General features: G+C 48.8%; 1 protein-coding gene and 1 long non-coding RNA gene across 2 annotated transcripts in view; both read left to right on the plus strand.

Annotated features, from left to right (window-relative positions):
* Positions 1 to 4,637: 4,637 nt before the first annotated feature.
* The window catches only part of LOC307221409, a 143,168-nt gene continuing 129,220 nt past the window's right edge, over positions 4,638 to 18,585 (plus strand). Inside the window, exon 1 of the long non-coding RNA XR_013841378.1 lies at positions 4,638 to 4,958. This is a non-coding gene — a long non-coding RNA (uncharacterized lncRNA). The remainder of the gene's footprint in view (positions 4,959 to 18,585) is intronic.
* Positions 13,157 to 18,585, plus strand: part of LOC307221205 (cytochrome P450 2F5-like) — a 37,378-nt gene continuing 31,949 nt past the window's right edge. The window contains exon 1 of the mRNA XM_079985583.1: positions 13,157 to 13,617. Coding sequence (XP_079841709.1) covers positions 13,432 to 13,617 — 186 coding nt within the window. The 5' untranslated portion in view covers positions 13,157 to 13,431. The remainder of the gene's footprint in view (positions 13,618 to 18,585) is intronic.

An 18,585-nucleotide genomic window follows, 5' to 3' on the forward strand; every position in this document is an offset into this window, starting at 1 on the left:
AAAATAAACAAAAATAAAATAAAATAAAAAATAAAAAGGGTACTTAGCACCTTCCCCCCCAAAAAAACACTAAAAGTGCGGCACTTACATTAACAACTTCATGCAGACCCTCCAAGTGTCCTTATTTTCCATGGACAGTTCTGGATTTACAGAAGCCATCCCAGGTTCTGATTTATCCCAGAATGTCCCACTTTTCCTTAAAAAGGTAAAGGACCCTTGACAGTTAAGTCCAGTCACGGACGACTCTGGGGTTGCGGCGCTCATCTCACTTTACTGGCTGAGGGAGCTGGCATTTGTCCACAGACAGTTTTTCCGGGTCATGTGGCCAGCAGGACTAAGCCGCTTGTGGAGAAACCAGAGCAGCACACGAAAACGCCGTTTACCTTCCCGCCGGAGCGGTACCTATTTATCTACTTGCACTTTGACATGCTTTTGAACTGCTAGGTTGGCAGGAGCAGGGACCGAGCAATGGGAGCTCACCCCGTCGCAGGGATTCGAACCACCGACCTTCTGATCGGCAAGCCCAAGAGGCTCAGTGGTTTAGACCAAAGCGCCACCTGCGTCCCTAGGACGTCCCTATTTTCATCAGAGGGGATGCTTCATTGGGGGGGGGGTCTGGCACCTTTTCCCCCTCTTTAAAAAAAAAGCATTGTGAACCAGGATAGACAAACTGAGTGGGGAATAACTGTCGAAGCCTCCGTACGGCCGAGCTGTAATAGCTACTCCTCCGGCCGTATTTTCGGAACCCATCCAGGCTCTCCTCCGAAGGTGATTAACGACCTAAGCCTTTGAATGAGACTTCAGGCATGCTCTCCATTGCGCAGTGTACCCAGACAGCAGCAGAAGGAGCCAGAAATATGTGCTACATTGCTACTTTATTTCTAACTACGCAAGACAGAAAAGAATATGCGCCTGCTCTCTGTGAGAGACAGAAAACAACAGGACAAAGAAACAGGAAGCCAGTAACATCAACATCCGCCTCCCGTGAGACTTCCAACAGTCTGGAATGTCAACAGAGTCTTGTGACTCCAAGAACTGCACAGTGGCATAACAGGAACCTAACAATAGCACCCTTCCTTCAGGGTTTTACAAGCGACACCTCAGAAAAGGCAGGACGGCTCCACCGATTGATTCAGGACAGAATCAGGAAAAGTCCAATGCTTTTTTAGCCACTCTAGAAACAAATATGGCCTTATTTGGGTTACCCATTCAGCTTTCTATACCCTCCTACATTTCTCTGATGGAAATAGGGACGTCCCATTCCATATCGACAATTTTACTATTTATACCCCACACATCTTACTGGGTTGCCCCAGCCACTCTGGGCACCTTCCAACATATGTAAAAACATAATAAAACATTAAGCATTGTTATTTTTTTTTTCAATATCCCTGTACAGGATTGCCTTCAGGCGGCTCAGGGGCCGAATAACTTCATACCCTCCTACATTTCTGCAATGAGTATAGGAACATCCTAAGGAAAAGGGTAACATTCCAGGATCAAATCAGAAACCAGGACAGCTTCTCTAAATCAGGGATGTCCCTGGAAAATAGGGACACTTGGAGGGTCTGGCTTCCCAGGCTGCGTTTAAAAAACAACAACCAGGAAAAGGAAACGGTGATGGTTTTACATACGCTTCAGGTTACAGACTCCACTAACCCAGAACTAGTATCTCGGGTTAAGAACTTTGCTTCAGGATGAGAACAGAAATCGTGCTCCAGTAGTGCAGCAGCAGCGGGAGGCCCCATTAGCTAAAGTGGTACCTCAGGTTAAGAACAGTTTCAGGTTAAGAACGGACCTCCGGAACAAATTACAGTGGTACCTCAGGTTAAGTACTTAATTCGTTTCGGAGGTCCGTACTTAACCTGAAACTGTTCTTAACCTGAGGTACCACTTTAGCTAATGGGGCCTCCTGCTGCCACCGTGCTGCCGGAGCACGATTTCTGTTCTCATCCTGAAGCAAAGTTCTTAACCTGAAGCACTATTTCTGGGTTAGCAGAGTCTGTAACCTGAAGCGTATGTAACCCGAGGTACCACTGTATGTTCTTAACCTGAGGTACCACTGTACAGGGTGCCCAACATGCCAGCTGAAATTAAATATACTTATGTTTTCTCCTGTGCAATGGAAGTCAAAGATGTGTGTCTAGGGAGACACTTAGTAGAAAAACCCAGAAGCTGGCTGCCTTCTGCTCTGGGTTGAGTGGCAACCTCTTTGACTGCACCTTGCGAAAGAAAAGGCTGTTTGGGGAAATGCCACGTGACAGAGGGACACATGGCACTGCTGGGCCCTCATCTCGTGGCCCAGAGCCCCTGGGAAGCCGCTAAGTATTTGGCCGCGTCTCCATGTTGTTCCTCTCCTGATAAGTTGTTCAGCTGAACTTGCTTCTCAATGGTATCTATTTGCTTAACTTCCCTCTGTGTTTACTTCGTTCCAGTTACGCAACAGAAATTCTGAGAAAAAATAACAGCGTTGTTTTGCATCTTTTGAAAATCTGGAATCAGCTTTGGCAGTGATGCCAAACCAACAGCAGGTTTCCAAGCCAAGAAATGTCCCCTCTGCCTGGAGTTTGATGTATGAAGTAATGTAATAGCAAACTTGTCTTGAGAAATAGGCTGGAGCTGATGGAAGAAGGGGAGGAGGGGAGGTAGACCACATTGGCTGTGAGTCCTGGATGACCCACTCCACTCCCACCAGAAGTCAAAGAGAAAAGCAACTACCAGACTTTTAGAAGACATCTGAAGGCAGCCCTATTTAAGGAAGCTTTTGATGTTTGACAGACTATTGTATTTTAATATTTTGTTGGAAGCCACCCAGGGTGGCTGGGAAAACCCAGCCAGATGGGTGGGGTATAAATAAGTTGTTGTTGTTGTTGTTGTTGTTGTTGTTGTTGTTGCTGTTATTGGCTTACAGGCCTTTTCCACCTGAGCTGGGAGGGCAGAACCCAGACTGACTCCAGCCAGTGGCGTAGCGTGGGGGCTGCAGGGGGGGCCGGCCGCACCGGGCGCAACATCTGGGGGGGGGCGCGCTCACCGCCTCCGGAGTCGCCGAAGAGCCTCGGGCGCAGGCTGTAGCAGAGCCCCATGTCTCTCGGAACCGACAAGCTGTGCGTGCGTCCGGGCTGAAGGCGTCCAGCAGGCAGCAGCTCTCAGAGCTCGCCGCGGTCCCTGCGCGTCAGGGCCGCGGAGGGCACGCCAGGCAGCCCCTCCTCACAGCCCCGCCGCCGCCGCTGCTGCTGCAGCTGCTGGGCCATGTTGCATTTTCCTCACCTCTCTGCCCTCCTCCTCCTCCGGGCAAGCGGCATCATTTGGGTGGCAGCGCCAGCGGCAACTCGCCTCAGATCACCTGACATGGACCCGCCGCTGCCGTGGCTACCTTACCGTAAATACCCCAGCCCAGGCAGCAGCAAGAAGAAGCTGGCAGCAGCAGCAGGTTAGGGGTTAGGGGCGCAAATTACTTGCCTTGCCCCGGGTTAGGGGGCGCAAATTACTTGCCTTGCCCCGGGTGCTGACAACCCACGCTACGCCACTGACTCCAGCTACAAAAGCAGAGGCAGCTGGGTCAGGTTGGGTAAAAGCCACACGGCACAGGCTGTCCCTCCTGTAGGGCTCCTGTAGGGCTGGGTGATTTCCCCAAAGAAAGCTCAACAACTTTTTGTGTCTGGATTTTTATTTCTTGAAATGTAGCAATCCCACCTTCCTCCATTCCTGGGAAATTGCCTTTCTTGGGCAAGGTTCTTGAGCAGGAGCTTGTGGACCAGATCCAGGTGCTCTTGGAGGAAACTGGTTTTCTAGACTTAAATATACTCGGAGTCGAGTGTGGATTTCATGCTCTTTATTCAGCTCATAGTAATGGGGAATGGAAGTTCCCCCAGAATGTTTGCTTTATATACATTATTTACACAATGGGCCCCACATGATTGGCTAATTCCAGGATTCACCTGCAGGCCAATCAGGTTGCGGATTCACTTCCATCTGGAGCTGGATTGGGTGGCTCCTGTGGACCAATCAGACTGCTGCATTCTGGACGCTATTGTTCTAGGACCAATCAGACTGCTGCATTCTGAATCCTATTGTTCTAGGACCAATCAGACTGCTGCATTTTGGATCCTATTCAACTCAGTACATAACATAGACCCACTTCAATCATCAGTTCTGACAACCTCATTACTGGGAGCCAGTCATCTGTAGGTTTCTCTCTTTGTATTCTGTTTCCTTAAATAGAGAGAATCCACTTTGCTGCTCATTTCTGAGTCTCTGCACTGACCTGCAGCTGAACTGGCCCTGACAGGAGTGGGGAGTCACCACTTCACAGTTTTCTTCAGGTGCCCACATGTCTTGGGCCGGCCCTGGTTGTATGTGTTAGAGATCAGCAACTCAGCGTAGCAGCTGGGGCTTGCCACAAGGGCGAGGCTTCAGGTTCCAGTTAAGCCCATGTTAACTGAGGATAAAACCTCACCCAGAGTTTCTATTATATCCCAGGAACGTCTCTAATCCATACACTGGCATGAGGGAGCTCAACATGTCAGGTTCTGCACTTCGGCAGGAAGAAACAGATGCACAAATATATGATGGGGGACATCTGGCTTACTAGCAGTACATGTGAAAAGGATCTAGGGGTCTTAGTGGACCACTGGCACTGTGGGTAAAACCACAGAGCCTAGGACTTGCCGATCAGAAGGTCGGCGGTTCGAATCCCCGCGACGGGGTGAGCTCCTGTTGCTCGGTCCCTGCTCCTGCCAACCTAGCAGTTCGTAAGCACATCAAAGTGCAAGTAGATAAATAGGGACCACTCTGGCGGGAAGGTAAACGATGTTTCCGTGCGCTGCTATGGATTGCCAGAAGCAGCTTAGTCATGCTGGCCACATGAACCAGGAGCTGTACGCCGGCTCCCTCGGCCAATAAAGCGAGATGAGCGCCGCAAGCCCAGAGTCGGCCACGACTGGACCTAATGGTCAGGGGTCCTTTAGCTTCACATGAGTCAACAGTGTGATGCAGCAACAAAAAGAGAAAATTCTATTCTAGGCTGCATCCACAGAAGTCTTGTGTTCAAATCAAGGGAAGTCAAAGTCCCAATCTATTCTGCCTTGGTCAGACCACACTTGGAATCCTGTGTCCAGTTCTGGACACCACAATTTAAGAAGGCTCAGAACCAGTGAAGGCGGTGAAGGTCCTTTGTGTCTGGGGGCGGTTGGAGGATGGATGGTGGCTAACAGACTGAGGTTGAATCCTGACAAGACAGAAGTACTGTTTTGGGGGGACAGGAGGCGGGCGGGTGTGGAGGACTCCCTGGTCCTGAATGGGGTAACTGTGCCCCTGAAGGACCAGGTGCGCAGCCTGGGAGTCATTTTGGACTCACAGCTGTCCATGGAGGCCCAGGTCCATTCTGTGTCCAGGGCGGCTGTTTACCAGCTCCACCTGGTACGCAGGCTGAGACCCTCCCTGCCCGCAGACTGTCTCGCCAGAGTGGTGCATACTCTGGTCAGCTCTCACTTGGACTACTGCAATGTGCTTTATGTGGGTCTACCTTTGAAGGTGACCCGGAAACTACAACTAATCCAGAATGCAGCAGCTAGACTGGTGACTGGGAATGGCTGCAGCGACCACCATAACACTGGTCTTGAAAGACCTACATTGGCTCCCAGTACATTTCCGAGCACAATTCAAAGTGTTGGTGCTGACCTTTAAAGCCCTAAATGGCCTCGGTCCAGTATACCTGAAGGAGTATCTCCACCCCCATCATTCTGCCCGGACACTGAGGTCCAGTGCCAAGGGCCTTCTGGCGGTTCCCTCGCGGCGAGAAGCCAAGTTACAGGGAACCAGACAGAGGGCCTTCTCGGTGGTGGCTCCTGCTCTGTGGAGCACCCTCCCACTAGATGTCAAAGAGAACAACAATTACGAGACCTTTAGAAGACATCTGAAGGCAGCCCTGTTTAGGGAAGCTTTTAATGTTTGATGCATTACGGTATTTTATTATTTTGTTGGAAGCCGCCCAGAGTGGCTGGGGAAGCCCGGCCAGATAGGCGGGGTATAAATAATAAATTATTATTATTATTATTATTATTATTATTATTATTATTATATTATAAGGATGTTGATAAGCTGGAAGGTGGGCAGAGGAGGGCAACCAAGATGATCAAGGGTCAGGAAGCCAAGCCTGATGAGGAATGGTTGAAGGAGCTGGGTATGTTTAGCCTGAAAAAAAGGAGACTGAGAGGGGATACGAGAGCCATCTTCAAATATCCTTAGGGCTGCCACATGGAAGAGGGAATAAGCTTGTTTCCTCCTGCTCTGGAAGGTAGGACCTGAGGCAATGGCTCCAAGTTGCAAGAAAGCAGATTCTGACTAAACATTAGGAGGAACTTTCTGACAGCAAAAGCTGTTTGGCAGCAAAATTGACTCCCTTGGAAGGCTGCGGGCTTTCCTTCTTTGGAGGTTTTTAAGCTCAGTGTCCATCTGCCACGGATGCTTTAGCCGAGATTCCTGCATTACAGGGGTTGGACTAGATGACCCTCAGGGTCCCTTCCAACTCTTTTGATTCTATGACCCTCAAGCTGAAAAAAAGATTCGCCCCTGGTTCGAGTGGAACTGGCACACTCTCTGCCATGTATTGAGGCACACAAGAGGATTGAGTCAGGCCCCTAGGCCATCCAGCTCAGTTTGGTCTGAGCTGACCGGCAGTAATAATAATAATAATAATAATAATAATAATAATTTATTTTCCCCATTTATTTATTATTAATGTAGCAATGTGGGACGCGGGTGGCACTGTGGGTAAAACCTCAGTGCCTAGGACTTGCCAATCGTATGGTCGGCGGTTCGAATCCCCACGGCGGGGTGAGCTCTCGTCGTTCGGTCCCTGCTCCTGCCCACCTAGCAGTTTGAAAGCACCCCTAAGTACAAGTAGATAAATAGGTACCACTTTATAGCGGGAAGGTAAACGGCGTTTCCGTGCGCTGCGCTGGTGCTGGCTCGCCAGAGCAGCTTTGTCACGCTGGCCACGTGACCCGGAAGTGTCTCCGGACAGCGCTGGCTCCCAGCCTCTTAAGTGAGATGAGCGCACAACCCTAGAGTCGGACACGACTGGCCCATATGGGGAGGGGTACCTTTACCTTTACCTTAATGTTGCAATACATATATGAAATCCTTACATAATGATACATATAGATTATATTCGTAAATTGACATTTTCACATTTCATTATGTACCAACATTTATCCATTTCTTATTTCTTGTCCTGTGCCCTCCTTCCACCCGTGCATGACTTCCTTGTTATTATTTTGTAACTTTATTATTGAGATTGTATTTTTGTATCTTAATAATTAAACATTCAATCTTATATATCTGCTTAGCTTAGCTTAGCTTAACTTTGTGAAATCAGTCTATACATATCAAAAAAATTCTTGTTGGAGCATCTTTTGGTCATGTATTCTTCTACACATTTCCATTCCTGTTTGAGATTTTGATTGGATTGCATTCTAATTGTTGCTGTCATTTTTGCTAATTCAATCATTTCAAAAAATTTATGTTGCCGATCTTTCAATGTTGGTACTTCTTCTGATTTCCAGTAATAATAATAATTTATTTATACCCCCCCCCCACCCATCTGGCTGGGTTTCTCAGCTCTCTCGGGTTTCAGGGTCCTTCCCAGGCCTCTCCAGGAATTGAACCAGGGATGCAAACTATCTGCTCACCCCCCCCCCCCCGCTGACCTATGGGAGGTGGGAGCAGGGGGGGGGCGACTCTGCACTTTCCCCTCCCCTCCTGCTTTGCATCTGCCAACACCACCTGCCCCCGGGTGATTGACACTTGTAGACATCTTCTGCGGCTGTGATTCAAAGGTGGGGGGCAACATTCTTGCACATGGTTGGATTTTCCGGCCAGGTTCGTGTACTAACGGCAACTTCTTGGTTTGGCTACTGCAAGGCGCTGTAGGTGGGGCTGCTGAGGAAGAGCGTCCAGAAATGTCTGCTGGTGAGCCCCAGGCCAAAGCGGCGTCCGTCCTCTGGTGCCTTGCTCTACCCTTCTGGTGAACTGGGGAGGAATGCAAACAGAGGGAGAGAGTGTAATGCAGTGGTTAAAGCCCTTTATGTCTTAGGGCACTTGCATTTACGGGACCGCCTCTCCTGGTCTGCCCCACAGAGGACCTTAAGGTCCATGAATAACCACAGTTTAGAGGTCCCGGGCCATAAGGAAGTCAGATTATCCTCCGCCAGGGCCAGGGCCTTCTCAGTGATGGCTCCAATCTGGTGGAATGCTCTGTCCCATGAGACCAGGGCCCTGCAGGATTTAATCTCCTTCTGTCGGGCCTGTAAGACAGAGCTATTCCGCCTGGCCCTTAATTTGAATTCAGCCTGATCTTTTATTTCCCTTCTCTTCCTTCCCCCTCCCCCTTTTATGAAGATCACCCGCTCTGAGACCCCACAACTAATTCTCCCTTGGCCTCCTCGGTGGCCCAAGTAGGGCTAATTCAGCCAGCTAGCCCTATGGATTATCTAATGCTTATTAGATGGATTTCCCCCAAATTGATTTCTGAACTTTGAATTTTATTGTTATTCATGTTTTTATACTGTATTTTATGCTGCTTTTACAATTAAGTGTTTTAAATTTGTTGTTAGCCGCCCTGAGCCTGGTTTCTGAACTGGGAAGGGTGGGGTATAAATAAAATTTTATTATTATTTATTAGTAGATAGAGAGTAGGACTAGAACCCAGGAGAGACCAAGGTTCAAACCCCCGTTTGGCCAGGAAGCTCAATGGGTGACCTTGAAGGCCCTGTCTCTCTCAGCCTGGCCTACCTCACAGGGTTGTTGTGGGATTAAATAGGAGGCAGAGAACCATGGACTCAGACTTGAGCTCCTCGGGGACAAAGGCAGGATAAAGGTAAAGGGTAAAGGGACCCCTGACCATTAGGTCCAGTCGTGACAGACTCTGGGGTTGTGGCGCTCATCTTGCTTTATTGGCCGAGGGAGCCGGCGTACAGCTTCCGGGTCATGTGGCCAGCATGATTAAGCAGCTTCTGGTGAACCACAGCAGCGCACAGAAACGCTGTTTACCTTCCCGCCAGAGCAGGACCTATTTATCTACTTGCACTGGTGTACTTTCGAACTGCTAGGTTGGCAGGAGCAGGGACCGAGCAACGGGAGCTCACCCCGTCGTGGGGATTCGAACTGCCAACCTTCTGATCAGCAAATCCTAGGCTCTGTGGTTTAACCCACAGCGCCACCACATATTGGTTGGTTGGTTGGTTGGTTCTCTGCCGCGCAGAAGACATCTTTCCCAGTCCCATGTGGGACTAAATGCCTGCAAGCCTCGTGATCCCTCAGTGAACTCCCCAATTCGTTCATCATTAACCAGTGCAATTAGGCAACAGAGTAATGGATTTTCTCACTGCATGCTCAGCCCCTTTGGCCCAAAGCTAGATCTATTGTTATTAAGTTTTATTAAGTGTTTGTAACACTGGTTTCCCAACATCATATAAACAGTCTCGAACATTGCCGCAGGTTGGGTGCATTTTGTAAGTTGAGGATTTCAGGCGAAAGGGTGGAATTTGTGGCTCTGTACAGACGGCTCAGAAAAACAGCTCCCCTCCCCACATTTGGCTAAAATGAGCATCAGGATTCAATTGCCACAGATCCTGGCATGACAACGCATTTGTTCTACAAGCTCTGCGGCCCAAATCTCATGGAGAGTTCTGCTTCCATGGACTGAGCTGAGCTGGGCACTCCGTTATTAAACAGGCAGGTGCTGGGGCTCAGTCGTCTGGCAAGCCCCTGCCCTTTGGCCCCGGGAATCCTTCAAACACCAGGCATCAGAGAGCTGGTGACATGAGCTGGGGGCGGGGAATTCAACGCAGCTCACATGCAAAGGACAGAATTCACACTTTCCCAAACGACCCATGAACACAGAGCCATTGTTGGAAAGTTGCTCTCTTCTGAACTTTGCAGTGCAGCAATCCAGCCAAATAACTTGCGCAACAACAAGAGAAACCAAGAAACGGAAAGGAAACGGACAGGAATGCCCATTTCTAACAATCGAACAAAGCTGAAGGCAAATCACTCAATGGCATAATGGTTAGAGGGCTGGGAGACCAGGGCTCGTCTCCCCACTCCCCACACCATGAAACTCAGTGATTTTGGGCCATACATAGTCTCTCGACCTCACAGGGTTGTTGTAAGGATAAAATGAGGAGCAGAGAGCCATGTGCACTACTTTGAGCTTCTTGGAAGAAGAGGTGGGATTTGAATGTAATAAAGTAGAATAGTTATAATAACTGGGGATCACCTAAAGGCAGGAGGCGACCCAGAAATAAGCTTTGGAGCCCACTACATGGCTTGCAGAGGCAGCCAAGAGAAACTAGGACAGCCAAGTTTGTCCCAAGGCTTATTCTTCTCTTCAGCATTGCGCTCAGCACAACAAAGTCTCTCGAATGTCTGCCAAGAGACCTTTGTTTCGCCACCGTCCGTGGCCAGCACTTTCTTCTCGGCTGAATAAACTGAGGAGGAAGGACCTGCTGGGTGTTAGCAGATCTTGCAGTGTTTGGGTCAATAAGATTGGAAAACTTAGGGCTGCTATATTTCAGAATATAGGGACGCAGGTGGCGCTGTGGGTTAAACCACAGAGTCTAGGGCTTGCTGATCAGAAGATCGGCGGTTCGAATCCCTGCAATGGGGTGAGCTCCCGTTGCTCGGTCCCTGCTCCTGCCCACCTAGCAGTTTGAAAGCACGTCAAAGTGCAAGTAGATAAATAGGTACCGCTCCGGCGGGAAGGTAAACGGTGTTTCTGTGCGCTGCTCTGGGTCGCCAGAAGTGGCTTAGTCATGCTGGCCACGTGACCCAGAAGCTGTATGCCGGCTCCCTCGGCCAGTAAAGCGAGATGAGTGCCACAACCCCAGAGTCGGTCACGACTGGACCTAATGGTCAGTTGTCCCTTTACCTATATTTCAGAAAGTGAAAACCCGGACAGAAGGGTTGTTGAGCTTATTTTGGCAATGTTGTTGAGCTTTCAACTGCAGTATTCCCAACACAAATCCAGGACTTTCCTTCCTTCTTTACTTCCTTCCTTCCTTCCTTCCTTCCTTCCCTCCTTCCCCTGGAGCCTAGTAAAGTCCTCCCTTGTGTATTTTCTCAGCAAAGTGGAAGCAAGTCTCTTCTGATGGAATGGCATTTCTCGATTCATTCGTTTATTTCTCAAAAACATCTCTGCTTTCCCATTTTGACATGCCTGGGGATTTTGTTTTTAAGATGGATTGTGGAAGGGAGACTCTCCCTGAAACACTTGCCCTCTCGCACAAGCGAGTACTTGCAGGGTTGGGGCCTTCCATCTTTTGTCTTCTCCTCCCTCCCTAGTTGTACAACACTTTCCCCCACATCCTGCGCTACCTGCCTGGACCTCACAAGCAACTTTTCGCCAATTTTGAGAAGTTGCACCTCTTCATTCTGGAAATGGTCAAGGAGCACCAGGCGACCTTCGACCCCAGCTGCCCTCGTGACTTCATTGACAGCTTCCTGCTCAAAATGCAAGAGGTGAGCCCTTGGGCTTTGGGGGGGTGGAGAAGGGGCTAAGTCCTTGTCTACGTGCTTCTTCTCACCTGGGGCCGGCAGGGAAAGGGCAGAGGGGTCTTTCCTGGTTGGGGGCATCAGGGCCGCTTCCTGGTAGCTTCATCAAGGGTGAGGCTGTGTTCTGCCATGGACAATGGAGGCCTCGCCTTGCTGTCTGTTTGCTCAGCTTGGAGATAATCTCCCCGTCTTTTGGTGGGAGGCCAAGACAGGGGCAGGTGTGGGGTAACCTGAGCCCCGTCCCAGGTAAGCCCTGGATTTGGGACATGTCCAAAAAGGGGTGTGTGTGTTGTGCAGCACCATTTGCAAAGCTCAGGTGCCACACCTGCCCTGAAATCCCTCTCTCTCGAAGGACGAACAACAAGTAGGATCAATGCAATATTCAACAGATGCAAACCTCCAAAGAAAATAAACCCTTAATGATCCGTGAAAAGTGTATTACGGCTGCAAAGATTAAAAGCCAACAAACAAGGACATAAGAAGAGCTTGGTGGGTCAGGCCAAGGGCCCCTCTAGCCCAGCCTTCTTTAGCAGACGCCCGAAAGGGGAGCCCACAAGCAGGATCCGACCACAAGAGCCTCTCCCCTCCTGGGGTTTCCAGCAACTGAGATTCTGTGGCTTTGCTGCCTCCAACTGCGCAAGCAGAGCAGAGCCCACCCTGGCTAGGAGGCACAGACAGCCCTCTCTTCCTCCATGAATTGGTCCAGTCCTCTTTTAATGCCACGCAAGTTGGTGGCCAGATTGCCTCCTGTGGCAGGGAGTTCCACAGTTTAACTGTGCGCCGCAACCTCTGCAAACTATCGCTTCAGAGGGATGTGTGTAACTCAGAAAGCCTTAGGCAAACTGAGATGAATATCTTCCTTTGCAACACCACGTTCTTGCATAATGTGTTTTGAATGCCGCCTTCCATTAAAATCTCAAGGCGATACAGGATTGTGTCTCCCTTCCTGTGGTTTCTGAAGCATTGCCAACTCTGATAATAGAGTTGTAGACAGATGTTAATGAAGTTGTAGGTGACAGGGTGCCAGTGTTTTGCACCTGTTTCACCCTGGCAGTCCGAGTAATCAAGAGGCTGCTTTTCGCCCCTGATGAGGCCCTTAAGCCAAGAAAGAATATTCTCTATAAGATTGAATATCAATATACGTATCAAGACTTTGAAATGGAAAACTATCTTGGGAATGTGCTACCTACAAGCCCCAGTAAAAGGGCCCCATTGGGGGCGAACAGCGGCCTCTTGATTACTTGGACTTCATTAACATCTATCTACAACTCCACTAGCATCTCTCGGTATTGTGAATAACACCGAACCTACCTTTTGTTGGTATCTTTATGAACTTATCTAAAAGATTGAGCTAAGCATTTGAAAAATCAGTTGAAACCAGACATTATAAGTCAGGTTCTCCTGGTGTTCTTAAGCTTTCCAGGGTCTGGGCGGGGCCTGTGAAATGGGGCTAAAATGGGGAAACTGGGGAGTGGAAAGCCAAGGGAAATGAAAACCAGAAGTCTATCAGGACATCACGAGCCGTAACTTGCAAAGTGTGCATGACTCAAAAATCCTGCTTTGGCAGCTGGAAGCTGGGAATGTAAACGAATATTTCTCAAAGTCGAGAGAGAGAGAGAGCTGAAGCTGGAGTTGGGTGCCTTTCGCCACCGGCTTATCTGATTTACAACAACGTACTGCTGGAGGGCAGGAAACCCGGACGGGCTGCGTGGCTCCCTGCCAGACCTTCCCTACAGCCTTGCGGGGGAGAGACGGCTCCAGCCCTGAGCAGGACCGTAAACAGCCATAAACTTCAGGAGTAAAATACAGGGGGAAATATATACACACCTATATATTTAGTGCAGAGCGGAAAGTCCAGTTCATCCTCTCTCTGCAGCCATGGACCTCAGCGGGGCAACCACCCCAGCGTTGCTGCTGCTCTGCCTCTCCTGCCTGGTTTTGTACCTGAATGGGAAAAGGGGGGGCAGGAAAAATGGGAAGATGCCCCCCGGCCCAGCCCCGCTGCCTTTCGTAGGCAACCTCTTCCAGTTAGACCCCAAAGAAATGCACCGATCTCTGGAAAAGGTAAGAGACAACCTCTCTCTCCCTCTCTCTCTCTCTCTCTCTTTCCAGGGGTAACTTAAATGGTTGAGTTTTGCACTTGAGCGAAACGCCAGACCTGTCATCATTCACGGCCAAGCCAGCGACCCCAAACACCTGTGAAACCCAGGGCCTCTTGCAGGGGGTCACTGCAAAACAGCCAGAGTACAGTTCGAGACATGGACTTTATTCGGAGCCAGCAGTTGTGAAGCCATCTTCAAATATCTGAAGGGCTGTCCAGTGGAAGGTGGAGCAAGCTCCTTTTCTCCTGCTTTGGGGGGTAAGATTCGAACCAGTGACTTCAAGTTACAAGAAAGGAGAGTCTGACTAAAGAGCTGTTCGACCATGGGATGGACTCCCTTGGGAGGGGGTCGACTCTCCTTCCTTGGAGGGTCTTTAGTATAGATTGGAGTGGCCCCTGCCAGGGATGTGTTAGCTGATATTCCTGCATTTCAGGGGGTTGGACTAGATGACCCTTAGGGGTCCCTCCCAACTCTACAATGCTACGATTCTTTGATTCTGCACCCCATTCAGTAACTACAGCCAAGCCATGGCTCAAAATACCAGGGGCAGGCAGAGGTGGCCATCTTCCCCCCCCCCATAATTTTTATTGAGTTTCATACAAATACTGTAAAACAAGTAAAACAAAAATAAAAGAACAAATAGAGCAAATAAAACGAATAAAAACAGAAAATATAACAACAAACACATAAACAACACAAATTAGTTAGTTAATTAAACTTCCAACCTCATAAACATATTGTTTAACTTCCTCTAGTCCCTCCCATCTGAATTTCCTTGTATCTGAATGTAAGAGTTTTCCAATATCATTATTCAAAGACAATATTCCTATTATAATCAGATTTCCTAACTTTTCTTAACATTCTAAATCTCATTTATTTAACTAACTCCTAATTTAATCCTAGGCCTGTTTGGTACTTTCAGGGAACTTCTAATTTTTAATATTACAATATTTATTCAAATAGTCTTTAAATTTCTTCCAATCTTCTTGATATTCCTCTTCTTTCTGGTCGCGGATTCTTCCAGTGAGATCAGCTAGCTCCATAAGGTCCATCATCTTCATCTGCCATTCTTCCGCAGTTGGCAGAGGTCTTCCAACTGTGGCACAGGTGGCCCATCTTGGATTCCATTGCCAGAAGGCGACAGGCCAGCATAATTTCTCTAGAATGGGGAAGGGGAGTCAATTTGTCCCCCACCCACCTTTTCCCTCATCATTTGGAAAGTGAGTCAGCATCTGGGATTAGATAAAAGAGGTTTGGGAAGCATAATCAGCTGGGTAAATGGGCACAAGACGTTGGACATAATATCATGATGGCTGACTGGGAACAGTTATGGACCACAGGTATGAAGTTTACGGCATGCAATGCCTTAAGAGAGAATATAATTGTCAGAGCTGCCTCTAGGTCCCAGCTCACAGAGGACCAACGCTAGGCTGTAGTAATGTACAAAAGTCTTTATTGAAGTTCAGTTTCCATTTCAAAGCCACAGCGTGCAGCCCTACGTCTTAAACCCTAGATCGGCGAAGTCCCGTCTGAGTCTCCTCCCCTATGACACCAGTTTAAGATCCTAGCCCTGCTCCACCTTTTACGCTGCTCTCTCCTCCTCTGGGTCCTCCTGCCCGCTGGGGCATTGCCCTTTCTGGACTCTTCCGACGCTGAGTCGCTTAGCTCCTCCCCCTCCCTCTGGCGGGCTTTAGGACCCGGTTCCCAATCCTCATTCTCTGCTGTCCCGCGCTCCTGTACATTTGAACTTGCCTCTCACGCCAACCCAGTGACCTTTCTCCTAACCGTTACACTACTTCGGTCACTGCTTCCCTCTTCCGGGACACTGGCCGGATCTGACCTCTCCTCCGTTGTCCGACTTTCTGATGGAGGCGTGGTCAGCCCTGCCTTATCTTCTCTCCCTGGTGGGGAATGCACTGGCCCCGATCCTTGGGACTCTTCCCCCCCCCACTCTGCTCTGGTGGGGAAGCTGGTCCTGATTTCCAGCTACTGCTCTGGGAGTCCCTGCTGCCCCCTTGCTCCTGGGGCGTTCCCCTTGGGAACCCCCTACCCCTGGCCACTGGCGCCCCCTTCTGTGAATCTTCCGATTCGCTGGAAAGGCTCATGGAATCCCTCGGTCCACTGTCCTCTTCTCCTACGCTCCCCTCGGATTCTTCCCCTTCGCTCTCCATCTCCTCTCTTCCCTGTGCCTCTGCTCCTGAGCCCCTGACAATAATGAAAATGATATACAGGTGGTACATGACACCAGTCAAGCTTGCAAAAATCTATCATCTGCCCGATAATAAATGTTGGAAATGTAAAGAGACCGAAGGTACATTCTTTCACCTTTGGTGGACGTGCCCAAGGATTAAGACCTTCTGGGAGATGATCTATAATGAAATGAAAAAGGTATTTAAATATACCTTTCTGAAGAAACCAGAGGCCTTTCTCCTGGGCATGGTCGGCCAATTGGTGCCAAAGAAGGACAGAACTTTCTTTATGTATGCTACAACAGCAGCAAGAATACTTATTGCAAAGTATTGGAAGACACAAGATTTACCCACCCAGGAAGAATGGCAGATGAAGGTGATGGACTATATGGAACTGGCGGAAATGACTGGCAGAATCCGAGACCAGGGAGAAGAGTCGGTGGAGGAAGATTGGAGGAAATTTAAAGACTATTTACAGAAACACTGTAAAATTAATATCTGTTAGAAGGATGTTGGAATAATATTATATGATTCTAGCAGGAAGGATATAAAGGATTTGGGAATAACTGACTGTTAATTGGTGAAAGGAGGAAAAATAAAGCTACATTATATTAAGACAATTTACAGGACAACAATTTTAAAAGAGGGAAAGGATTTGCTGAAATAGATAATAGACCTAGAATACAAAAAAGGGAGGTGTGAGGAGGTCAAGGAAATAAGCTAATGAAAGAATGGTCATGAGGAGATCTGATGCATTTTCTGTTTTGCGTTTTTGTTTTTGTTTAATGGGCCTTATTTCTCTGTTGTTGTTTTTTCCTCTTTTTTATATTGTGGCGTGTTGTTTTGTTTTTGTTTAATGTGGTATGTTTATTTTTTCTTTCTGTAATTGTTGAAACTTTAATAAATATTATTTAAAAAAAGAAAAGGGAAGCATAATCAGCTGGGGAAATCTTCCTTTTCATGACTTAAACCCTCGCTAAACAGCTGACTAGCTGATGGTTCCAGTCTGGGCAACTGTGGAATTAATTGCCCAGTCGGACTTGACAGTCAGGGCAATCGGGGGGGGGCAGTGCCTGGCTGTGTGGACAGAGGTATCTGTGAAGCAGCCCATGGAGCTCTCCAAGTGTGGCTCACATCCCCTCTGACTTTGCAAGTTTCCCATTCCGGTTGATTGCTATTGATACCTACTGGCCCGGATGGCATATCCTCCAACATAAGGTTACCAGATTTTTTTCAAAGAATTGGGGACACTTTTTTTTTTAAAGAGAATAGTAATAATAATAATAATAACTTATTTATACCCCGCTGTCCCCGGCCAGAGCTGGGCTAACACCAGTAAAAATTACAGTAAAAACATAATGTGGGACGACCCCAATTTAAAATACAGGTTAAAATGCAATTTAAAATTCAGCCTCATTTTAAAAGTAGCCCATAGATCACATAAAGGGAGGGAAACATAACGGTCAGACTGATTCTAAGCCAAAGGCCAGGCGGAACAGCTCTGTCTTGCAGACACTACAGGAAGAAATCAGATCCTGCAGGGCCCTGGTCTCATGAGACAGAGTGTTCCACCAGGCTGGGGCCAGTGTTGAAAAGGCCCTGGCTCTGGTTGAGGCTAATCTCACCTCTTTAGGGCCCGGGACCTCTAGGGCGTTGCTATTTATGAACCTTAATGTCCTCTGTGTGGCATACCGGGAGAGGTAGTCCATTGGTGCAAGGGTCCTAGGCTGTGAAGGGCTTTAAAGGTCAAAACCAGCACCTTAAACCTGACCCTGTACTCCACCGGGAGCCAGTGCAGTTGGTAAAGCACTGGATGAATGTGATCCCGCGGCAAGGACCCCGTAAGAAGCCTCGCTGCGGCAAAAAAGTTATTTTTAAAAAGCTGCTTTTTAAAAAAATTAAGAAGTAATATCTTCTGTTCTGTGGTCTCCTCTGTTGCGTGGCCTTCCTCTGGGTCCCAGCCTGCTTTCTTGGAATGCTAGCTGCCGTGGAGTAGGCTCGGATCCACCTGGGCTCAGCCACATGCCCTTGCCATCCCGGAGCTCTCTTACCTCTCCTCAGCGTCGGCAGTGGCAGTGGTGCAGCAAGGTCGGGACTCCCCTCTTTTTTCTCCTTCCTCTTTCTCTCTCTTCCTTCTCCTTGTCCTCCCCTCCTTCTCCCTGCATCGGCTCTGGGGTTTTCCTGGCCCCAGAGTGCCACTGGGCAGTTGGCCGGGTGGCCGGGCGCTCTTGCTCCTGACTTGATTTGGGTCACGGGGGGGTCAGTGGTTCCCCCAGTTGATGCGCTGGGTGTCCCCAGTTCCCATTTGTCTTCAAACATACATCCGGGGACATTAAATGAAATCCAGGGACATTCCGGGGATGGATTTTGTCCAGGGACAGATTTGTAAATCGGGGGACTGTCCCCTGGAAACGGGGACATCTGGTAACCATACCCCAACATTTCTCTGATGAAAATAGGGATGTCCCGTTCCATAATGATAATCTCACTATTTATACCCCACACATCTTACTGGGTTGCCCCAGCCACCCTGGGCGGCCTCACAACAACTTTCTAGTCCTGCCAAAACAGGGTGAAATCTGGAAGAGAAGGGTGAGTCCGTTTAATCCGAGAAGAAGTATTACCTTGAGCAATTAGGGTTGAGCAACAGAAGCTTCTGGGCCAAGAAATGCGATCTGGGCCTTTCGTTAAAGATTAATCCCAGGTGAGCCGGAGCTGTCAGTGTCCTTCTGTGGAGATGG

The sequence above is a fragment of the Podarcis cretensis genome (genome assembly GCF_951804945.1).
Source record: "Podarcis cretensis genome assembly, chromosome: 8".
Classification (NCBI taxonomy): Eukaryota; Metazoa; Chordata; class Lepidosauria; order Squamata; family Lacertidae; genus Podarcis; species Podarcis cretensis.